Source organism: Fringilla coelebs (genome assembly GCF_963513975.1).
Source record: "Fringilla coelebs genome assembly, chromosome: 1".
In the NCBI taxonomy this organism is placed as follows: Eukaryota; Metazoa; Chordata; class Aves; order Passeriformes; family Fringillidae; genus Fringilla; species Fringilla coelebs.
In genome coordinates this window covers 107,594,967-107,618,705 of record NC_140028.1, presented here as the reverse complement: position 1 = coordinate 107,618,705, position 23,739 = coordinate 107,594,967, and the positions used below count along the sequence as shown (strand labels likewise).

The window sequence follows — 23,739 nt, the reverse complement described above, 5'->3', positions numbered from 1 at the left end:
ACTGGGGCACCCCGAATGCAGTTTTACACGCAGCTCCTATCCCCTTGAAGCATTTGGGAACAACATCGTTCACCCAGTCCCTATGTATCACACATATGCTACCGAATTCCAAAGCAACAATAATTTTAACACATCGTGATCCATCTTTTTTGATCGAAATGTCTCTGGACTTGGTCTTGCTGCAGTTACATGTATGATGCTGGATAATGGGGTGGGGGGTTCCCAAAGGTGTCCAAAAGGCTGGGATGCTGACATTATCTTGGGCATCCAGAGGTATCCTTTATTCTTCAGGCAAGGGGTCATCTTCCTGCGATGATCCAGGGTCCTTTAGTCATGTTTACTTGTGTGACTGTCCAGCATAGAATGTCTATCTACACCAAGAAAACTCATACAATTTCCTACTATACAGACTAATTGCCCTAGTAGTTATGGAATGAGATTTTCCTCGCAGTTTTTCAGGGGGGAGTAGGGAGTAGGGCTGTTTTTTTGTTGTTTTTTTTGTTTTGTTTTTTTTTTTCCGGACGGGCGTCTGTGATTTTTCACAAGGCTTCTTCAGGAATGTTTCCAGGCTGCAGGGTGAAAAAGAGGAATATTATCCAGCGGGGAGACGAGGCAAAACCACCTTCCTTGCATCACCCGGGTGACTTTGACCACCGTGCGCATCCCGTTCCCAGCTCCGCTGCCGGGGCCGAACCTTCCCGAGCCTGTTCGGACACCGCGGGCCGGCTCCGGAACCGCACGCGGCTTTTCCGGATGGACCGCGCGCGCGCCCACCAGGGAGCGGGGGCGAGCAGCGCGAGCTGGGGGGGTGGGCGTGGCTTGGGGCGCGGTCAGCGGGTACGATGTGGGCGTGATTGTATTTGACCACGCCCCCTTCCCGCGGCCGCTGTCACGCCCCCGGCGGCGACGGGCGCGGCGGGAGCGCGGCGGGACGGAGCGGTTGCCGCTGCCGGCGTTGCCTTGATCCCGGCGGGAAGGAGGAGAGCAGAAGGAGGAGGAACAAGAAAAAGAAGAAGAAGAAGGCGGAGGTCTTCCCGCTAAGTCGGGCAGGATGGACAAGTACGACGATTTGGGTCTGGAAGCCAGCAAGTTCATCGAGGACCTCAACATGTATGAGGCCTCCAAGGACGGTCTCTTTCGGGTGGACAAAGCTGCCGGCAACAACCCCGAGTTCGAGGAGACCAGGCGGGTGTTCGCCACCAAGATGGCCAAGATCCACCTCCAACAGCAGCAGCAGCAGCAGGAGGAGATGCTGATGGCCGCGATGAACGGAGGGGCTGCCGCCTTCCACCCCCCCCGTCCCAGCCCGCCGGTGGTGCGGGGTTCGAAGCCGCCCCCCGCCGCCGAGGGGCCGCGGGCGAGGCCCTGCGAGGGAGGGGAGCGGGGCTTCGGAGAGAGCGGCGCACGTGCCGAGGGCCCAGGGAGCCAGGCCGGGCGCCGGGGCTGGGAAGCGGAGCCCGACAGGATCCCCCGAGTGGGGGGCTCACAGCCTGGCGTGGGGCGCGGGGAGCAGCAGGCTGGGAGCCCCGGCGACCCCCAGCCCTGCCGCGGCGGGCAGGAGAACGGCGGCGAGGGCAGGCGAGGTGTCGGGGGCCGTGACCCGATGCCAGCCGGACAGAGATCCTCCTCCTTCTCAAATGCCGGCACCCCCTCAGCACCTTCGGTGGGGCCAGAGGAGCCTCCGCCACAGCAGAGGCCCTCATCCTTCTCGGCACCCTCAGCGCAGCCCACTCGAGGGTTTTCAGGCTCCGCTGAGCCCTGCGGTCCCAAAGCCGGAGGAGATGGCAGCCAGCCGTGGTACCAGGGTGTCTCGCTGTCCTTCCCGCCAGGCTCGGCACCTGCTGCTCCCAGTGTGGAATACCAGCACGCCGCTGCATACCCCAGCCCAGCCGGTCACTTCGTGGCCCACGGTCAAAACCACAGGCCTGCCAGCGGCAGCGGGAACCCTGAGCCGGGCTCCTCGCGCCTGGCCTCGCGAGGGATGATGGCTCCCAATGCCCAGCAGATGATTTTCCCGGAGGGCGTGAGCGGGCCACGGTCAGACTCTGGGCACCTGGATGGCTCCAGCACAGCAAAGGTGAAGCTGCCCTGCCAGACTCTCCTTCTGCAGCCAGAGCAAGGGCCATCGGCAGCTGAGCTGAAGCTGGAGGCGCTGACCCAGCGCCTGGAGCAGGAGATGGATGCTCGGCCAAAGGCCGATTACTTTGGTAAGGAGGCAGTCTGCCCGTCGGTGTGAGGAGGGCTCATTGCAAAGTGTCACGGCAGGGTTCAGACCTGCAGGATTGCAGTTGCCTGTACATCGCCTTGGTTGTGCTCCATCAGTTGCCCAGAGCAGAGTTTTTTTATTTAACTTTTATTTATCACAAGGATTAGAAACTCTTCCTCCTGCCACACCTCCTTCTTTAATCCCACCTCTCTAATTTGAAAGCAAAGGTAGTTTAGCAGCTTTGAGGGGGGGTAGTGCTGGGAAGAAGCTGGAACAGCGTATTTCGAAGTGCCCTTCATTGCCAGCAGGGAGGCACTTAACTTTTCTTGACAATGCTCCTGCTTCTGTGTGTTTTACAAGGATGCGTCCCGACCACAACCACGTGTGGGTGGAAAGGCAGCCATCCAGCCTGTGGAGGAGTCGTGCCTGCATAGGCTGCCGTCATGGAGAAGGGCACGGAGTTCAGGGAAGAGAGAAGTAGCTTGGAGATGGGGAGGGCTGTGGTTTCCCAAAGTTGCCAGGATTTTCCTCTGCCGCCAGGTGCTGGTTCCCGTCAGCAGTGAAATGATTGGTGCATCCTGAAGATGGCAGAAGAACAGGCAGAGGCACGTTCTTCCCTAGATCTGGGGTCTGTGACAAGTCCAGATCACCACCAGAGGTTATCACTGGCACTTGGCAGTGGAAAGGAACCACTTACATGCAAGGGCTCCCGATGAGAATATTGAATGTCCTTCTGGATTAAATTGATTGGCTACCCCAGGATGGCCAGAGGTCAGGGTCAAATTGCGTGTTTCCGCTCCCTGCTGTGCCGCTTCACAATTTCACGGCAGATAAGATAGCTCAGCTTTTGGGAGAGGGAAAGCCAGAGCTGGTTGCTGGGAAGGCTGGAAACTCCATGGTTAACTTAAGAAACGATGGGAGCAGGCCAGGTGTATGGATTTGCCTCATGGTTTTAGACATGCAGTCACAGAAGTAGAACAAGGACTAGACAGATTAAACTCTTCAGCGTGGTGCTGAGGAAGGGTTCTGTGCGTCTCAGCCTGCACAGGTGCTGTTGCACAAGATCCTGTCTAGTGGGGTCAGTGGGTGGCTCAGTGGTGGTCTGAGCCACACAAGAGCTTCACACCGAGCTTTGGGGGTGTAGCTGGGGGGACCTCCGAGCGCTCAGCTGCAGATTGCATAACTAAATGTGTTTCTTGGCAGCAGGCAGGGGGACTTGCCCGCAGAGGGCTGTGCCGGGGTTGTTTATCTTGGTATCCGAGACTGGATTAAGCCCTGTGGCAGGGCAGGGGCATTTTTTATCCTGTCGCAGAAAAGTGATGTGTTCAGCTGCTCTGCTCACAGTGTTTTGGCCTGGAAACAAGTTTTGGCACTTTTCATCTGGTGCAGGAAGCGCGCGGTTTGAATGAGCGCAGGAGCCTCCTTGGGGGGGGCTGAATGCCATGACAAGGAGCTGATAACGGGGATGGGGGTGATGGGGTTGGGACAGCGGGCTCATGGGAGCTGGTGTTCGAAAATGGGAATGTCTTTCTGGAGGTGACATTCAGCTCCACTGGAGAGGTGTCAGGGGTTTCTCCAACAGACCTTGCTCCGTCTGCTCCTCGCGGTGTTTGTAAACTGGCTGGATCATACCTCATCCAAAGTGTTCCTGGGGATGGGCTCAGGAGGCAGAGGGACCCAGTTCATGGCTAGATTACTTTTACATTTTTGTCACAAAATAAGGATGCAAGGCAGGAGGAGGCTTTTGTCCCATGGGAGATTTATAGTGAAGCAGGAGTATTTTTGGCAGCATGGAGAGCCCGGCTGATCAGGTGGCTGAACAAGCCCCAGGAAGGGAGGAGACACTGAGGCTGTCTGTTTCCCAGTGAGGTGTTCTGACATTCTCCTGTCAGGAGATTTTGCACCAGGATGTGATGTCTGAGAAATATGGGAAGGAGGAGAGTGAGAGGAAAAAAAGAAATTATGCAGTCTTGGCAGAGGGAAAAGTAGTTTTGTGAAATCTCAGTTCAGCAGAGAAAGGCTCAGCAGATCTGCCCTCCTGAAGATCAAGGAACAGGAAGGAGCAAGTATCGAGGTATTTTAATTCTGGGCCTCCTCCTCCCCCTCTCTTTCTCACTTTTATTTTCATTTTTTGCACAGTTACCTTACTTCCTTTGAAGGAACAAAGGACACAGCTGGCCTTCTCAACTATTTTTTGCTATGCCCTACTCTCAAGCTACCAAACTTTAGGATGTAAAATAAACACTTTTATGCAATAGTGATAAAAAGGATCAATAGTTTGTTTTGTTGCAGATTTCTTCCCCAGTGAAGGGAAGTCTGTTGCAGCAGTTTTGAAGTTCATCAGAGCCAGGAAATGAAACCAGGACTAAAGTACAAATGACCAAAGTATTTTATAAAGAATATTTTCAGTTCTCCTAATTTTGTGTGCTGCTTTTGTAACAAGGGGATGTTTTTGAAGATGGGTCTGTCTGTCAAGTTAACATACTGTCCTTCAGTCTGTCTTAGTCAGGACCAGATGTTTATAAAGAACAATTAATTCTGATCACAGTAAAAGATCTGCTTTCTTCTTCATGATGTGAAAATGTGTGCTTGTAAGTGAAAGCCTCAAAAAGAATAAGCCAAGGGCTAGGTAAAATACAGGTAGGATGTTGTGCTGAAGAGCAGCAGTCTGGTTATCTGTCAGCACCAGCTTGGTGTGTAAAATGCTTTTGTCTGCTCAGAGTAGGTATAATAAGTGAAAGGAAAGACATACACAAAGCCAAGAATTCGCTCTGGGGTTTTTTTCCTTTTGTTTTTTTCGGAAGTAGTGACCTATGTGTGAGCTGCATGGGCTGCACATGTCTCTGGAGGAATTTCAGTCCTCCAAGAGGGCTTTTGAAGTGCTGATTTGATTTATGTGGGCTGTCAAGGAGGGCATAGGGAGTCTCAGGTATCACCCAGGTCTTTTGCTTGGGGAAGGAAAAGCTGAAGTTGCTCAGAGAGCAACTGGTTGCTTTCCAGAGAAACTGATTCCCATGAGAGAGACTGGTTCCCATGCAGCAGAGAAGGGCCCCCATGTCCCTGGGAGGTGTCGCTGGAAGCCAGCTTAGGATGTATTTAGGTTTTGGTGTATTATTTCCAGAGAACATTGAGGAGTGAGGTGCCCAAATCCCACTGATTTCCCATGGAGTTCCTTTGGGTGCATCAGCCTTCATCTCCTCTTGTTGACAGAAGATTAAATAGGAGTGATCAGGGGAGTTGCAAATCCTTTGGTAGCACCACCCAAATGTTTAGGGTTAGGTGAAGTGACACCATCCCAAAGACTGAAGGTGCCTGATGAGTTTTCAGGTGAGACAGATGCACAACCAAACCAAGCATCTGCCTGCACTGCCTGGGAGTGACTTGGTAGAGGAGGGGCCTGGCTGAAGTGTGCTGGGGTCTTCAGGGAGGCTTGACTATTTGTTTTAGGATGCAGTGCCTTGGTCTGCAGGCACAGATGGGTGCTTCTAGAGGTGTAACATGTAGCATCACATTTTTACCAGTGCTTTTTTCATACAGCTAGATGGAAATCTCCATCTGATGCGGATTATCTACACTCTTACTAAGAGCTTTTTATAAAACCATTTTTATGAATGGTTTTGGTGTTACAAATATTTGTTAAGTGCTTCCTTGTTATTTACAGCAGAGCTGATAAGCTGTGGGTGATTTAGGAGGGCCCTGGGCATCTTGTTTTGCAGGGAAAAGCTGGGATGCTTCCCAGCAGTCAGGCAGAGAATATCTCCTAGCACAGTCTGTAGATTTTTTTTTCCCCATGGCATAAGTAGAGCAGTAGGTGAGTCGTGGAGACCTGGGAGCCCAGCACTTTTGAGTGGGTGTGGGCAGCTCATAGGCCAGCAGTGCTCTTTGGAAAAGTAGTGCACAGTGAAATTAGTGTTTCACCACTGCTGGAACCACAATTTCTTTAACTTTGGGACTGTACTCATCCGGGCACTCTACTGAACCCTGCTGATAGTGGGGCACCAGGACACTTTGTGTGCAGCAAAGGTAATCTCAGGGCTGACAAGTGGAGAATTTCTGATTAAAATGAAAGTTCTTCTGAGTCTGTTTTGTCTGTGTGTGGTGATGACAATGCCATTTCCACTGGGAATGAGCAGAGGCATCCTTTACTACCTTCTCAGGGGAGAGTACCAAAGCTGAAAGGAGACACCTGCCTGCAGCAGAGAGGAGGGGGAGGCAGGGAGAGACAAGTTCTGGTGGAAGAAGGAAAGCTAGAAGGATCACGGCACTTGGGGTAGTGGGTGTGTACAGATTGCAAAGCTTATCTCACTGCAAGAAACCAAGCAAATAAGTATTGGCCTGGAATATGGCTCTTCAAGATTACAAGCAGTATGTGCTTCTCCTCCCTTCCTCTTGGGAGCTCAGCTGGGTTTGCAAGCTAAGGAAAAAAATCTACCAAAAGCAAGGAAAAAGCAAAGAGTTGAGGCAGAGGAGCAATCAGTGTTTCAGCCAGAATACAGTAAGAGTGGGACTGAAAGAAAGAAGGAGCCTCATTCATGTGGCATGGGAGTTATTGTAATCTCTGATGTCACTATAAGGTACTTAAAATGTCACTGACGTGAGTTTGATGGCATTTTTGTCTTTCACTGGCAGTGTGTACGTGAAGGTCTGCAGCAAGGTCGGGGGTCAAGAATGTGGCATGAAAAAGGGAACAGAAAACTTGTGTTTACCAACTCTGTGGTTCTCTGGGCAGGGAGTATCTGTCCATCTTTGTACAGACAACCAGTCACTCCGTGATGAATAGAACCAATCTGCCAGGTTTTCCAGGGGCTCCATCTCACCCGGGCCTCCAAATCTCCTTGAAATCACCTCTCCAGCAAGAGTTACTGCTCAGGAGTGGATAAGCAGCATAGCAAGGCATGCAATGTGTATAATTTAGAGTTTGATGTAGGAATTACTTGGTTAAAGGTGAGTCATGGGAAGGTGGGTGGGTTCAAGTTCCAGAGAAATTCTGAAGTAAAACCAGGAGAACTGAGCATCACATTGTGTATGACAGGGTGAAGGTTTTTCTCAGCAGGCAGTCTCTGAAACACGTGTGTGCAAGTGGAGGGTTTGGTTCTCCTGGGATAAATGGGTGGGTTGGAGATACAGCAATTGCATCTGCACAGGGTCCTCCCTGTCAGAGTGAGTGTCAAGCAGAATTCTGATGGGGAGGACCTTTGTGAAGGTACAACTTCTGTCAAGAGGCATCAGGATCTATTGTGTGCATGTGTGGACAGATGGGAATGATGTTACCAGAGGTTCAAAGTCTCTATGGGGAGTGGTTCTTCTAAGTTCATTTGGGGGTTCTTCAGCATAAATCCATCCTCCTGTAAATAGGGGGCAAAAACCAGTTACATCTGATGGAGAAGAGTCAATCTGATGGTGGAAATGTGGCTTGCACAGAGTATGTGGAAGGAGTAGGACAGACTTGCTGTTTCTGGATTAGCCAGATAAGCAGACCCACACCACCGGAATCATCCTGCCCTGCATTCCTCTTACCTGGGACCAAATTGGCATGGCAAAGAAATCTCACCACTGAAGCACTGTCACATTTGGCCATTCAAAATGAAGTGACAATATTAGTAAGCCCAGCCAGGAGCATGTGTAGGAAAGCTTGGCTGTGCTGTGTGTTGCTGAGAAGGGAGGTGAAGGTAGAGGTGAAGGCTGCTGGAAAGAAAAGGGATGCTGTTGGAAGAACTGTGGTCTTGGTCTGCAGATTGATGTTGCCTGAAATGTGGAAATAAGTCTTAGTCCCAGAAGACGCTGCTGTTCAGCATGGCTTGTGTTGAATTTTTAGTGAGTGGGATACAGTAAGTAACTAAACTCCTTCTGGTGAGTGTGAAATAGCAACACTTGGAGGAAAAAAATGTCTCCAGGGGCTTTGAGTCGGGTGGTAAATGGAAATGCACTTGTTGAATTTTGAGGGGGGGACTGACATTTGAGCACCGGCTTTCATTTCTCACAGCCCTTGAGGTCTGCATCCAGCCTCTTGGATCATGTGAGCCAAGGCTGTTCCTGGTGAGAGCCCTCCTGGTCTGCAGTGCTGAGATGGAGTGTGGCAAGTGCCGGGAAGTGGCTTACAGGGCATGTTTTGGTCCCAGCTCTGTTCCAAAGGTCCCTTTGTTCAGACTCTCAGCTGCAGCGCGGGCGGTTGCTTGCTGCATGATGCGAAAGGGAACAGAGATTTCTTTGTTGTCCGGGGACGGCTGCCCTGCCGGCAGAAATTGAACCGAAATCAGCAATTTCCATCCCTTTTCCTTCCCAAATCTGGCTGCCATTCTGCCTGTGCGCTCAGGCATGAATTTAGTGGTGCTGTGCATGTGGGTTTTGTCATCCTGGTGGTAAAAGGGAAATCTGTCATTTTTTCTTAATAATGTTTTCTAAGGTTAAAAATCGTAATTTCAGAGGGGATGTGTGCTTGGATTGGTGCTTGCATAAACACTTGTTAGGAGCTGCAAACTTACTGAGCACAGGAATCAGGGATCTTGCTGAACTGTGGCTACTACTTCACGCTGAGGACAGAAGTTTTTGCTAAAAGCCACTGTATGCCAAGAAAATTACCCAGAACTGCTGACTAGTGTCAGTGGCATGTGGGGCTGGAGTGATGCTGCTGACATTTTAACACCAGCAGCAAGCACAGTCAGCACTGTTTCGGGAAATAGCCGTCGGAGCTGGCGTGGAGCAGGGCGTGGAGCCCGTTCTGCAGCAGGATGGGGTTGGAGGTGGCCCTGGTTGCGCTGGCTTTGCACACGTGCTGCCGAGCTCAGCGACTGGCTGCCGTCTGCAGCAGCTTTTTCCTTGCTTTTTCCTTGCTGAGCCTAAGCCAAAGGATCAGGATCATTGTGACAGCAGGGAGTGGATGGGGAAAAAAAAAGTGAAAAGTAAAAATCAATAAAAATAACTTCCCCCCCCACCTTTCAGGCCAGGTGTGCTGAGTGTCAGAGATGAAGGCTCAAGTATGTTGTTTAAAATACTTCAATACTTCAGAATATTATGTCTGGAAAGAGCAAATACTTATTTAGAGAGTAATTTCACTTGCTACTGAGATTTAATAGGTTTTCAAGTAAGATTTAGCAGATACCTGTAAGAACAGAAACTAGATTCAGATGTTCCATAATGCCATTTTTCAATTGTCAACCTTGGCACAGGATATGTATGAATATTTATAGCATGTCTGGTTATGACATAGTTGAGTAATTTAGCACATTACAGTTTTTACAAAAAACATTGTCAATGTATTTTAAAAGCCCTTTCATTCCATGACTTTGTTTTCCATTTTTTAGGGGCCTAAATATTGAAAAAAGTGGGTGAAAGGGTTAATCAGGAGGGGAAATGGAGCATGAACTGAAAGGAAGGTGGAAGGGTAGTTGGGAAGGTTGAGTTTTTTCGGTACAGATGTGAGAACCTTGACAGTTCCTGAAGGATCTGTCCTGTTGGGAAGCCAGAGGGGCAGTGCCTGTGCTCTGAAGTGTGATGGGATAGGAGATGGCAGAGGCAATTTCTGCCCTCCATAGGGTTTGCCTTAGCCTACTTAATAGTGGCTTATGCCTGCCAGCATCTTTACTGGGCATTGTGCCTGCACTCAGCTGCTGTGCCTTCTGCCTCCTGCTTCTTCTTGCTGCTCATCCACAGTCACTGTCACCCGGCTGCTTTGTGGAAAGGAGGAAATCAGAGCATGCTGGTGAGATTTTCTGGAGCAGCCATTCATTGGCACAGGGAAGGGGAAAATGCAGCACTTGCAGTGCAATAAATACGTTGGCTCTGTGGAAAGCCTGGTGGGTGTCGTGGAAAATTGGCAGGTTTTCTGCTCTCTAAACTTTCTGTTTGGCATTGCTGTACTCAAGAGGGAATTTTGAGTCGTTAGTTCTTGTGTCAGATCGTTGCACAGAAATTCAGGCTGCCGCTGAATGTGTGCATTCCTGGAAGAGCATGTACATTTGAAAAGCCAATTTTTTCTTATCTTTGCCTTGACCTTTTTTGTTATTAATCCTTTTTCTAATGCCTGTACGATTTATCTTCCTTAAAATGTTTCTTTCAATAAATGAGATAAACCTGCTCAGTTCAAAAAGAACCAGAAAGTTTTGCTCACTTGGTGCCAGCCTGAGTGCTGGGATGGGCCCACAGCCAAGTGAGCATTTCAGTTCGTGTAGGATTTGGACAAAACAAAGCAACTAATTATTCTTTGCAGCCTTCTCTGCAGGTTTGTGTCAGTGTGAACTCTGGCTCTGAGTGCAGTGGGGCTTGGCGCAGCACTAGGACTTTCAGTGTGCTGGTTGAATGCACGCAAGCAGCTGCAGCACAGAGAGCCAGGTCTGCTCTGCAAAAACCTGGGAAAATCAAGTGTCTGCTTTTCAGCAGCCATGTGTGTGCTACTGCAAAGGACTCCTGAGTGGTTTTATCCCTGTAGTGTGGAAACTGACCGCCAGGGCTATTGGCTGCAGAAAGAAATTTTTACTCACCCTGGCAGTGCAAGCCGGGTGCTGCCAGAATTGAGTTACTTTTCAGCGCTGTTGTAAGCACAATGGACTTCTTCCTAACTTTCTCCAGACTTTTTCAACTACTCTGGAGCTTGTAATGCCCCAAAATAACTGAAATTTTGTTTACCATCCTTAGCATAACCAAGGATCTTCAGCAAGATGGTGCTGTTCCTCCTCCTGGGCCAGTAGGAGTGAGGTGTGACTCACAGTCACTTGACCAGGGATTTTAAGGGCCAGGATTAATAGGACTGGGTCATGGTGCAAGGCGAAGTCACATCAGAGTCACTACAGACTAGAGACAGAAACACATAATCTGTTTTTCCTTCACACTGCCCCTTATTAATCTATTTGCTTAAACAGAGATACAGGTTTCTCAGTTAGAGGTAGTTAAAGGGTGGTGCTGCTTTAAAAACAGCCTGTCGCAATTGCAGGGCAATGCCTGAAGAAAGTAAAACTGGCTCGATGTCCCATTTCCTTGTTCAGAGAGTAGGTGTCAGGTAGTCTAGCTCTGTTTTGTTGAGGAATCATTAGGGCCTTCAGCAGGCACAACTGGGGTCTGAAATGGATGATTTGAAGGAGTTTAGCGAAGAGCTGTGTTTTCCTCACATCAGTTGTGTCCAACAAGCTTATATTATACAATAATTGCCAGAAACTATTGTCTATGAAGAGCTCTGAGCGCCACTTACTGATACTCACTGCTTTTGTGAGGGTCCTTAAGCAGGTTTGATGTATATAAAGGTTGTCAGGAAGGATGGGAGAAGGAAGGAGATGTCACTGAACCTGGACAGGACTGTTGTTGTGCAGTTTATTTTTTTGCAAAAGTCTTTCACTGTGGATGTTTGATGACTGTCATGACTCCTGTTAACAGCACATCTCAGAGCAGGTGATGGTGCTGTCATCTTCGTGTTGTGGCTTCAGTGAACCACATGGTCCTAAGCTGTTCGGCCACCATGATGAGCTGACTGTGTTTTCACCCAACCAGTGTCCCCAGCCACCCTGTTGGGTCCCACTTGTGACCTCTCTTCTCTCCCCCAGGTACCTGTGTGAAGTGCAACAAAGGCGTGTATGGAGCAAACCAAGCTTGCCAAGCCATGGGAAACCTCTACCATGACAGCTGCTTCACCTGTGGAGCCTGCAGTGAGTATCCCTGGCCTGGTATGATGCTAGTCCTGCAGCAAACTCTTCAGGCTTAACATTTTTCTGCTGTAAAGGGGGGAGAAAAGAAAGCAGTTATTAAACTATCTCCCAGCTGTAGTCTGTTGCAGCTCCACGACTTGGTGGTGGTGGTGCTTGCTGTTTGTTTTTGAATGGATTGTTGCAAGGCATGTAGAAATGATATTTTGGGTTGTGCCAGGCTTCTGCCTTCTGGTATGGGGGATGGTTGTTTTCATTCCTCTGCCTCTCTGTTATAGCCACATTTTCTCACAAGAGTATTTTTTCAAAGTGGCAGTGAATGTGCCTTAGCTGGCATGTTTTTTGTCTCAGCAGGCTTTAGTTTTCAGATTGAGCTGCTGCAGGGTAAATCCACTGGCAGCATTTTCGCCACATGCATTATCTTTTACTTGCTAAAATCATTTTGCACCTCTGAAATTCCTCCAGTTAAAGCATGTAAGTGCATGAATGTCCCAGGTTACACATCTTGCTTGCTCTTTCTCCAGGGAAATGCAGCCATGCCCTGAGATAAGGGACGTGTCTCTGCCAGCTTGGTTTATGATTTTTCCGGGGAGGGAGCTGGTTACTCTGCAAAGGTATCAGGCTGGGAGCAGTGATGATGAACCCTATGAAACCTACCTAAGAAGCAGAGTTAATAGTTCAGCTGGCCCTGCTAAATTCCCTGTGGGTCACTTTGTCAGACCCACATCTGGAGTTTGCTGGGGTGTACAGCAATGTATAGATCCTCCTGAGCAGCTTTTCCAGGAGGTCTGTGATGGAGCTGGAATGAAGAACTGGCCACATGATTTTAAACCGTGGCTGTGTTTGTAAGACCGTGGTTTTTCTGTTTTGTTGTGTTTAACTCCAGCAGTAGTAGTGTATTTTTAGAAGTGTAGCTGTATATGTGGTGGCAGAAAAAATAATAATCTTCTGCTGCTTTTGTATATATGAGTTTGGTTTTCCCAGATGAGACTGAGGGTTTTTCCTCCTGAGTTGTATTTAGAGTTATAAACTCATCAGGACTGTATGTATTTTATTTGGAGCTGTAAAGTTGGAATAAATATAGAAAGATGTGTATGCTTCTTAATAATAGCTGAGCCTTGAACTATGCCCATTTCCCAGCTGTCCTACACCAGCTGCCCTGCCTCACCTATGTTTTTAGTAGAGTATTTCACCATCATCTGACCGAAAATAGGAAAACTGAAAGGAGAAAGCGGTTTTTGCATGTAGTAGCAGTTTCCTAGAGGCTCAGAAGTCAGCTGCTCACTCTTCTGTCCTTTCTTTTACATTAATTTGAAATTAATTTATCTTTTCCCATGGAGAAGTTTCCTGGCTGCAGCCAAGGCTTTGCTTCAGTTACCTCTCACCCTCTAGGGCGAGGCAGTCTCTGAACTGCCCTTGCACCCAAAGCTCCTGTTAAAAATAATCCAGCAGCAGGTTTGAGCTGTCTTAAATTTCTAAAATTACTACCATGCAACTGGTGCTTTAGAAAGAAACACTTCTGATCCTCCTTTTAAAATGAATTTTACAATCTTTATTTGGAGACCAGTGCTAGAAAAGTAGTTGTGGTTGCAGAGGTATCCATGGTTACGTCTGTTTGTTTGTCTGTGTTTGGTTAAAAATTAACTTAATCCCATTTCTAATGAGGTGGGTTGGTGCAGGTTGAAAGAATAGCTATTTGCTGCTTATTTTAAAAGTCAACCTTTTCCAAACATTTCCAGTGCAAGATGCAAAGGTGTGGATTTCAGGTGAGACTTAGAAGGATGGAAAGAAGCCAAGTTTAGCAAAGTGAAACCCATTTTCTCTCTTACCTGGGCTGTAACTGAGAAATGTGCTGAGTAGATGTGCTGGGGCAAAGGGTTTCAAACTGAAAGTAAAATTAAAAAACAAGGCTTGTGGAAATTATGGGGAGGTGGGGAAAGAAAGGGGTGTGGGAGCAATAATGATATTTCCCTCCATATAAAAGACTGTATTCAAAACAAGATAGAAAAGGGGAATGCAAATCATGGGCATATAAGTGAGAGTCTAATTCAGCTTGTTATATTTAGGAGAGTAGTCATGAAAGATAAAGTCCTTCCCATTGTGGCAGTGGCCATACTAAAATGGAAACTGGAGGCAGTGGCAGCTGGCAGGATGGCATGGATGGATGGAGGGGAAGGTGTGTGGTGGCATGGGATTTCCAGCACTCCAAAAACTGCTGCCAGAGGGAGGCCCTCACAGTAGTGGGTGTTTTCCCTCATGTGCACAGACCTCTACAAGCAGCAAGGTTCTCAAGAAACCCTTCCGTGCAGGGGGTGGTTTCCTGCACTGCCCCTGCTCGCTTGCTCTGGGGCTTTGTGGCCTTACCTGCTCTGGGCTGACTTTCTACTTCACCAAACCTCTGCGTTGTGGCTGCCTGGGGAGGTACAGGATGTCCTGCCCTGCACTCAGGGAGGAAACCAACTCAAGAGGAATCCCACCTTTTGTAGCCCAAAGTAATCTCCCAGCCCCACAGACCATCACTTGCTGTGGGGACAAAGGGCACACACTCTGTCATTCATGCAGAGAGGACACATGCCTCTCTGCACGCTTTCTGTCACCTGCGTCACTGCAGGAAATGTGATGAGGCCTTTTTTGTCTGCCAGAAAAATAAGTACTTATTTGGTGTTTTCTTTCTAGTTGCAAAGCACATCTTGAGCAGCCTGTGTGGAAACTCTGGTTTCTAGTTGAAAAGTAGTGCTTTTAAGGTCAAGTGGAGTTCATCTTGGACACCATCCAGTACAAACTTGACTTTGAGAAGTCAAGGTTGCTCCTGATTTCAAAATCCTAAAATTTCTTCTCTGGTGGAACACTGAATATCCCCCACTCCAATAAATAAAATACACAAAATTACCTATTAAGGTAAAGCATATTGTCCTCCAGATATTTATAACCACTGTCCCGCTGTTTTCATTTGAGCAAGGATTTCTAATTTTGCTCCTAGCTGGATTTGTGTCCAAATGTGCATTGGTTTTCCCAACACAGAAAATCAAGAGGGTCTAAGAAGCAAGGGGTTAGGTGGGGGAGTGATACCCCATATAGTGCCAAATTTCCTTCACCCTCAGCTTCCCAATGCACATATGTTCAGAGATAAATGATAGAGCAGTTTGTTGAACAGGCTATGCATACACTACAGGGTTCAGTTGGCAGGAAAAAAATGTACTGTCTTATCTGAGCCAGTGGCATGTAATGCAGAAAATTTGGCTTAGAGGTCAAAACAACAGATTTAGAATTATTACTTTGGCATAAATGTCTCGTTTATCTTCTTGTTTGTTACAGGGCAGACGTACAAACAAGGCAGTCTTTTGCAGAGAGAGAGGAAAAATACTTCAGGCTCTTTCTGCAAGATTAGTAATAAATTATATTTGCTGTACAGGAGGGCTATGAAAGTAGGTTAAAAAAAAAAAGGCCTCCAAACGCCTTGAACTGTTTCCTGCAATCTCAAGGTGTCTGTTTCTGCCTTGAGGTTTTTTTTTGCAGCTTGTTGGACAGAAAGTTGTGGCTATCAAATGGTTTGTTACACATTAACCATTTAAATTAAATCACTAATTTATACCTCCTCGGAGGTATAAAAAATAGGTGCCTCCAGATGTTGATATTTACAATTTAGGCAGTAAAGAGACCTTATATACTTTTAGCTAGGCTGTATCACTCTAACCTCCTGTGTTAAGTTTTAGTGTTTTCTCTTGGATTCAGCCAGGCTTATATCCAAATGCCACAGGTTGCCTGGAAAACAGACCTTTTTGCTCTGCTGGAAGTGTAGTTCAGAGCAGAGGAGTCTTGCACTTGAACCATTTGCTCCTCAGGAGGAAATCTGAAAGCTAAAAAAGTGCAAGGGAAATGTTGGAGATGGCTGGGAAGGAAATCAGTAGGCGAGGAAGGAAGTCAGAAAGAAAGACCTGATTGCAAGGTGATTTGAAGGAGTGTTTGATGTTGAACTACAACACGAGGGCCAAAGTGAGGACTAGATTTTGACTCCTTACTGCAAAGAGTTGGAAGCCTTGCATAGATTACAGAAAATGGTTGCTCAGATTACAGAAAAAAGGTTGGAAGCTCTTACTAGCTTACAGAATTCAGTCTTTGACATGGCTACATCACTTCATTACTTTATTTTTCTTTTCTATTTTTGCAAGCTCAGATTAATATTGATGTCAGTGCAGGGGTTAATAGGCTGCTGTTCCAGACTTTGAAATCACACAAGCTGGCTGGCTCTTGCCACCCTCTGGCTGTATGTATTTTATATTTAATATTTCACAACATAGTTACGTTTAGAGGTATCAAGGGTCATTTACTAAACTAGGTAGCTAAGCTATCAAAGCAGTGTTTTCTGCAAGCGTAACCCTCTGCTTGGGCTAATTAGTCTTGCTGCAGTCATTATGAAACATAGCTGCTTAAAGCAATGCAGCTCTTGGTGTCTTTGGGCTAATTATGTGGAATAAACATGTCTTGTATTGGTATGTAACTCCTGGAAAAAGAAGGCCATGGTTTTTATTGGCACAGTTAAATAATTTTACAAGCAGAAAGTGACCTTTTTCTGCCCATGTCACTTAATCCCAGACAGCAGGATAGTAAGCCTTGCCAAGTGGATTTCTCCACAGCCACATGTATGTGTATGGTTATCTTCAGTTGCAGAAACTGCAATCTCTTCTAGTGGAGGCAGAACTTAGTGCCTGTAATTGGATTAAAACCCACCACACCAATCAACTCGCTGAGAAATGTGCAGATCTTCAGAGCTGAGAGTGCAAGGCATTGCCAGTAATCTACCCTCAGCATCCCTTCAGTAAAATTATCATAAAATTATAGAGTCTGCATAGTAAACAATATAATTTTTTAGCAAAAATCATGTCAGAAAAGATTCAGGTGTGCTTGGATTTACAGTTTAGGGGACAGGCAATTCATCAGTGCATTTTTCTGCTTCAGTCTAAATGGCTGTTATGTTCTTTCTGACTTTCTGTCTTCAGTCTCAGCTCACTGGTGAAAAATCCTGTAGTTTGTCACAGGAAGTGCTTGCTATGGATGAGAAAAGCCAGGGTAGCTTTTACAGTAAGGTGATAGTGCTTGTTCCTCTCCTGGCCAGATTTCAGGGCAGTAGTGATATGAGGCCTGAACTGGAGGGGCTTTGGCATGGATCAGGTGTCCTCAGTAGCTGTCCTTGATGGAAAGGTGCAGATGTTCAGCTCCACAAGGGGATGGATGCAGTCAGGGATTTACCAGTGTAATAGTGGTTTCAGTCAATTGCATGTATTTTAGTGCTGGCTGAAAGTCTGAAATCATTAGGACAACGTGAGGAGGAAAAAAAGGTTGAAATCTTTTGCGGTATAAATTGCTAGTCCTTCTAGTCTTTCTGTTTTATAATGTCATCTTCGAAGCACTGTTTTCTGTAAAGAACAGGCATAGGATCAATTTGTGCTGTAAAGATTTTAGTGGGTTTCTTACAATGTTTTAATGATACTGTGACTAATTTTCTGAGTAGTGTCTCAGTTAAGTAATGAGGCCCTTTCCATAACCAGAGAAATTTAAAAATTGCTTTCTCATGTTGTTTCAGCATGCAGTTAATTCACCGAGGTCACAGAGATTGCCTCCCCCTCCTTCCTCCTTTGAGGCTCTGTGTTTCAATGAGTCACTGGGTGACAGGGTGGGAGGCCAGCTCTTGACAGCCACCTGGTTTTGGTGCATTTTGGGGAGCTGGGTAGCCATCTCCAGAGTGATGCAGAGTGGCTGAGCACTGGGATGAAAACCAGTTCCTGAGCAGGGACTGTCTGGATCAAAAGCACTGCTTTGTCCCAGGGTGACTGTATTTTACCTCTGAATTTTGATACTTCTAGGGGTTTCCCTAAAATTAAGAACTCATTATTATCTTTTTGCAGTGGTTTGCCTGATGGCAAAGGAGAGATGTTGCTCAGTTGTGTGGGGTGCTGTGGTTTTGCTCAGTTGTGTCGGGTGCTGGGGATCCATTTCCGCCCTCACCTGTGGTTGTGTTGCCATTAGAGGCAGCTGACCTTTCTTACGTCCCCATGTTTTTGGCTATCAGGCATCAGATAATTTCCTGAGAGTTTTGAGGAATAAAGCAACACTTTTTTAACAGCAAAAAAAACCTGCCAGGTCTTTTGCTTGAGTTTGTTTGGTTTTTTCCCTACTGCCTCAAATGTATGGTGAGAGCACAGAGCATACAACTGTGTAGTTGAAAGAGACTGAACATCTTAGGTGGTAATAGAGTTACTGTGTTGCAGCACAGTTTCTTCTTGCAGATATCCTATCCTCCTGCCCATGGTTTCAGCAAGACTTTGGTCTGTCCTGGGATATCTGCCATTTGCCTGATTTGGAAATGTATAGTCATTGAAGTGACCCTTTCATGGAGGCTCAGTTCTAGAGCAGACTGGAAATATTGACGCTTCTGTGTCAGCCCGTGTGCTGCATCCAGCTTTAATGGTGGCCAAGAGAAATGGGACAGATGTCAGGAATTAAGCAGAGCTGCCTGATGCCTGACCCTGTCTGCTGCACATGGTAGGACACCATACTGCCTGTCAGCAGAGTGTCCACGGAGGGCTCCCAAAACACATGTGCTGGCTGAATTTAATGTGCCATCAGTAATCACATATTCAAATTTATTTTACAGCTGTGGCACTTGAAAAAGCACTGTTTTTTGTAATGGCAGAGGCCCAGGGCTGTCAGTGTGGAAGGGACCCAGGAGAACCTGCCAGTCAGCAGTGATTTTTGCCCATCTGCTGTGCAGATACCACAGGGAGTTCCATGGTGCTTAGATAAGTGGTAAGTGAAGCCCGCACACTGCCTCTCCAGCAATGCAGGAATCCTGGTTGTGTATCTCCATAGAGCCCTGGGATCCAGACATGGCCCTGTTCCATTGTATGCATTGACAAGCTATCTCTTGTCTTTGAACATGGGTTTGTGACCCCATTGTTTTTAATAAATAATGGAAAAGCAATTTCAAAAGAGAAAGTCCAAATCCGCAGCAAGCAAATGATGCATCTCCCAGGATCCTCCTTGCCAGGGACATTTCAAGTCCCTGGTTAAATTCTCTGCGTGGTCTTCAAAAGGAGAGAGCCATCATTTAAGAAAACAGTTGACAAAAGCATCCTGGGAGTGCAGCCTGATGTTATGCCTATTATCAGCTGCTAAGCAAAGTGTGCAAAGTGTGTTTATTTTATCACAAAGTGACTAAGCTTGAAATATTTTTAAATTGGTGCTGAAATTACCTCAAGGTCATCCTAAAGGTCCCACAGCTAAACAGACTAGACAGACATGTGAGGGATGAGCAATACATAAAAGCTCAGGGCTTAAACTTCCTGTCTAAAGATGAACAAGATACCTTGTAAAAAAAGTGAAGACAGTAAAGTTGAAATGCCAGAGAATTTTAATTGTCTGAATCTTTTCAGGTGTGAGATCAGCTAAATTCAGGGTGAAGTGAAAGTGAAATACAGTCAGGAGCCAGCAGCATAAGGCATGTATTAGAACAATTGATCCTGAAAGCAGCAAACCACCCCTTAAATATTCCTAGGTTTGTCAAAGGATATTTCATCATGATACATGTTGAAAATAGGCAGTTATCAATATGTGATTCCTTATATGCCATTTAACTTCTCAGTCTTTCTTTTTGGTGAAAGTAAAACAGCATCTCCATGCTCAAATGAAACCTGTGCCAGCCTCTGCAGGCACAGTCAGGAGCATCACTTTTGAAAGGGACTGGTTTAGTTCAAGGCACTGTCCCATGGCAGGGAGCTCAGTGCAGGGACAGAAGTCACAGCCACCCTGCTCTGCACTGTGGGGCAGTCCCAGTGCTGTTCCTTTTACTGGTGTGGCTGCAGCAAGGACATACATTTCCCAGTTCCTCTGGGACAGTCCCCAGCACAACCTCGGAAGTGAGCTTTTCCTGCATCTTGCCTTCCCAATTGTATGATGAGAAAGTGCTTCCTCATCTCAAAGAGACACTGGGAGCAGTCCATCCCAGAAGCGTGCAGGGAGAAGTTGAGAGCAGCAGGGAAGAAATGGGCTGTGTTTGCATGAACCACTCCCACAGTGGCTGCCGGAGCACGTGGTTGGTTACTCATGGTTTATGCTAATTTCCTTTTACGTTTCTGCCAGGAGCCTAAAGAAAGTCATGGAGAACTAAAAATAGTTAAAATGCTTACCTCTTCCCTAACAAAAGTAATTAAATCATCCCTGTCCTGCCTCAAAGTGCTCTTGATGTCAGCAACTCTTCAGGGATTCATGTAATGCCAATGGCCAAGTTATAAATCCTTTACAAAGGGTTTATCTCTCTGCTGAATGAGCTTACAGCAGAAGCCCAGACATTGCATGCTGGCTGTGGCACCTTCACTGAAGGTCTGTTGCCATCAATCTTAACCTGCTAATGTCACCGTGTTAAAAATACACTGGGTGCAGAATGGCTGGTAAATGCTTTTTTTGTCACCATGGAAGAATGGCATTGTGGCAGTGATCCAAACCTCATCCCTTCTGTTGGAATGTCTGCTGCTCATGCACCAGGCCTTCATCCAGAGAAGTGTTTCTCATTGCATGGCCCCATGTGTATGTTTTTCCTCACGACTGTCAGCTTGTCTTTTAGGAGACACACTGCATGCAGGTGGAAAGTCACTTGGGCACCTGCCCATTGCGCTGAACTGAAGCCCTTGCTACCATGTAATTTAAAACCAGAGTCAAATGGTTTTGTTTGTTCTTCATTTTTGGGAGTGCCAAATCCCAGTGTTGCATTTCAATCAGTGGAAGATTTTCAAGAGTACTTCTTGCTGCATTAGGCTTGTTGTTAACTTGCTTAGGACCACCCTTGACAAAGGTGATGAAAATCTCAGGTGTTCCCATGCCTCTCCTGTCCCTCCTCAGAAACTGTGATTCTAGAGCTGCTGGTGAGTATGCCAGGCTTACCTGTGGACAGGCAGACACACAGGTGGGGTTATCATGCTAATACACACCCTGGGTTATAAATCACAAAGATTATATGTCCCAGATTAGATACTTTCTATTTTGAACTCTGGGTCCTGTTTTGGTTTCAGCAACCTTGGCAACATAGGGTGGATGAGAAAAATCAAAGTGGGACTCTTTCAGGATTGTCAGGTTTTCTTCCATGCCCTGTCCAATGTCTGCATTGATGCAAGGATGGGCTGGTGCCCTGGGTCATCTCTGACCTTCAGGTTATGTGGCGGTCCCTAGGAGGGATTTGAAGCGAATGGGGGACAGTGATGGGGCCATGTGCTTTTGGCTCCTACACTGGTCCAGTAAACACAGAGCGGAGCAATGCCCACAGTTTAACCCCAAAGTTCCTGCACATACAAACCGGGGCTTGTTCCAAACACACTGCCCTGTCCTCCACCTGCCCCGCTGCCTGAGACATGCACTGGGCACTAAGGGCTACTGATGAAATGTTGCTCTGGCTCAAGTCACTGGCAAAACTTTGGAGCTTCCCTGGAGCATCTCCATTTTGGTAGGTGCTCCACCGGGACAGTTCCCCGTGCATCTTGGGGAAGTGAGCTTTTCCTGCATCTTGCCTTCCCAATTGTATGATGAGAAAGTGCTTCTTCACCTCGAAGAGACACTGGGAGCAGTCCATCCCTAAAGTGGGCCGGGAGAAGCTGAGAACAGCAGAGGAAGAAATTGGCAGCAGGAGTTGTTTCCCGGCCTGAGGGTGCCCTCTGGCGTATGCAGAGGACTGTAACTCTTGTTTCTTGAAAACCCACTTGTTTCTTGGGTTTACTTTGCTTCCTCCTTTCCCTAAAGCCTTGCAGCCAGCGTGGTTCCTCACTGAAGGCTGCCAGGTAGGTGCGTACCATAAGGTGACCCCCAGTCCAGTCCAGTCCCGTGTGATGTTCACGTCTATACACCCAAGCAGCTGATGATCACTTTTTTAATTATACTGGCCACATTCAGCATGTCACGCAGGACATGTCATGGGCCCCAGTGTCTCAGACCCAATTTCCTTCCAGCAGTGCCTGGTAGGTGTCCAAAACCAGCCTGCAGCAGGTCCTACTCCAGCTGTGCCCAGACAGTGCTGCTCCCCCTCCCCTGGGCTCTGTCTCCTGGCACATGCTTGGGGCTCCAGTGCAGACCCATTCCAGTGCCAGGCTTGCATTTCAAACCCTGGACTCAGTAGGGAACCCAGGCGGCAAAGAGGTAGGAGCAGCTTTTTATAAACAAACAAAACCTACCCCTTTTTTCTTGGGAGAAGTTTAGGAGGGGTAGCAGTGTGAGCAAACATTGCCATGATCACATGGAACTGAAAACAGACGGTGAATGGGAGGCATAAACACGAAAGCTGAAGTAAATACAAATCCTCTCCATATGTAGAGTCCTTTCTTAGGAAAACTTTGTCATCTTGTCTTGATTATGACATTTGGACTTATTTTTTTTAATAGTTTCAAAGCTTTTTGTTGGCAGCTGCAGTAACAAATGTGCTGGTAGGTAGCAGAGAAGCTTGTTGGGTGCTCTGGTGTTGCGCTCTGCTGGGGCAGAGCAAGTGCTTGGGTATTGCAGTGCCTCGTCAGGCAGCTGCTGCTCATAGCAAAACAGTAAGGTCGTGACATTTTGAGGAATTAAGTCAAGTGTAGGTCACTCTCTGTATGCCCTTTCTACTTTCCTCCTTGCTCCTTTCCTTGGGTGTTTTCCAGCATGAGTCAGTGCATCCTCCCTCACTCTTCCCAGGGTTACGACACATGGTAATCTGCCAGGAGGTGGTACGGGCTTGCAAAGCTCCTGCTTGCTACCCAAAGGTGGGACTTATGTCCAGATCCACCAACTGGCATTCATCAGCAACCACCAGTGGAAGAGAGTTTGGCAGGCTGGAGTCTGGGAAGACCCATGCTCGGGTTAGGTGCTCTTTTCCAGCTGTGTGACATCTGTCCTTGGATATCTTGATTGTTGTTTGCTTCTCAGCAGCCAGGTTTTGATCACATTTTCTCCTTACTCTCTTCTGATCTTTTTCTTATTTCTGTGTTTTTATCCTTAGGTCGAAAGCTGAGAGGAAAAGCCTTTTATTTTGTCAATGGAAAGGTGTTCTGTGAAGAAGACTTCCTGGTAAGCACCCAGTTAACTCTTGTGATGAGACATCTCAGTGTCGCCAGCAGACTCACAGCCTTTCTGCCTGTCAGCATTAACTGTGTTTCACACACTTCTGGTCCAGCATCCTGCCTGGCCCTTCTGCTCCAACATTTTCCCAGGACCAGCCCCAGCCATGGTGGCTGCCCACATGTTGTGCTGGAGGTAATTGAGTGAGAGGCCCTGTTTTTGTGGCACAGACCCCTTGCTGAAGCCATAACCTATTGTGATGGCTCCTTCAAAGCAATGTCTCTGTGACCGTGCTGAGAAGGCAGGAGTGAAATTCACAGCTACAGAGGAATCAAGGGGTGAATTTACTTTTTCACATAATGGATATCTTAATGGGTATCTTTCTGTTGCCATCAATAGATTTTGTGTGAGTGTACCTAAGCATGAAGCAAACCCACAGTCCTCTCCTTGGCTGGTGCAGATAAAAATCCATACACCCTTCTGCCCCTGAGTTCTGGTACATGAGCCCTTCCTTGATATTTGAAAAAATTATATTTGCTTACTTATTGGTGAATCCTAGTGATTTCTGCCAGAGAGAGGTACAGCCATCTTCTTTGTTCTCCTCAGTATATTCTACAAAGGATAAAAATAAAGGATTAAATGCACCTAAAATATTTCATTAAATGCACCTAAAATATTTCAGTCCCTTATCAACAGATCTCAGGAAAAACAGCAGAAAAGTTGTAGTGGGCCAGGCTTGATTGCTATCGTACCAGGGAACTGGAACAATACCACTGACCTTACAGAATCTTCAACAGAATTATAACCATCTAACCAAAGAAAAATTTGGCTTTCCAG

At 47.0% G+C, this 23,739-nt stretch overlaps 1 protein-coding gene across 1 annotated transcript in view; it reads left to right on the top strand.

Moving 5' to 3' along the window:
* The first annotated feature begins 938 nt into the window (after positions 1–938).
* LIMD1 (LIM domain containing 1) overlaps positions 939–23,739 on the top strand; it is a 32,876-nt gene continuing 10,075 nt past the window's right edge. The window contains exons 1-3 of the mRNA XM_084222891.1: positions 939–2,207; positions 11,737–11,838; positions 22,844–22,911. Coding sequence (XP_084079017.1) covers positions 1,052–2,207; positions 11,737–11,838; positions 22,844–22,911 — 1,326 coding nt within the window. The 5' untranslated portion in view covers positions 939–1,051. The remainder of the gene's footprint in view (positions 2,208–11,736; positions 11,839–22,843; positions 22,912–23,739) is intronic.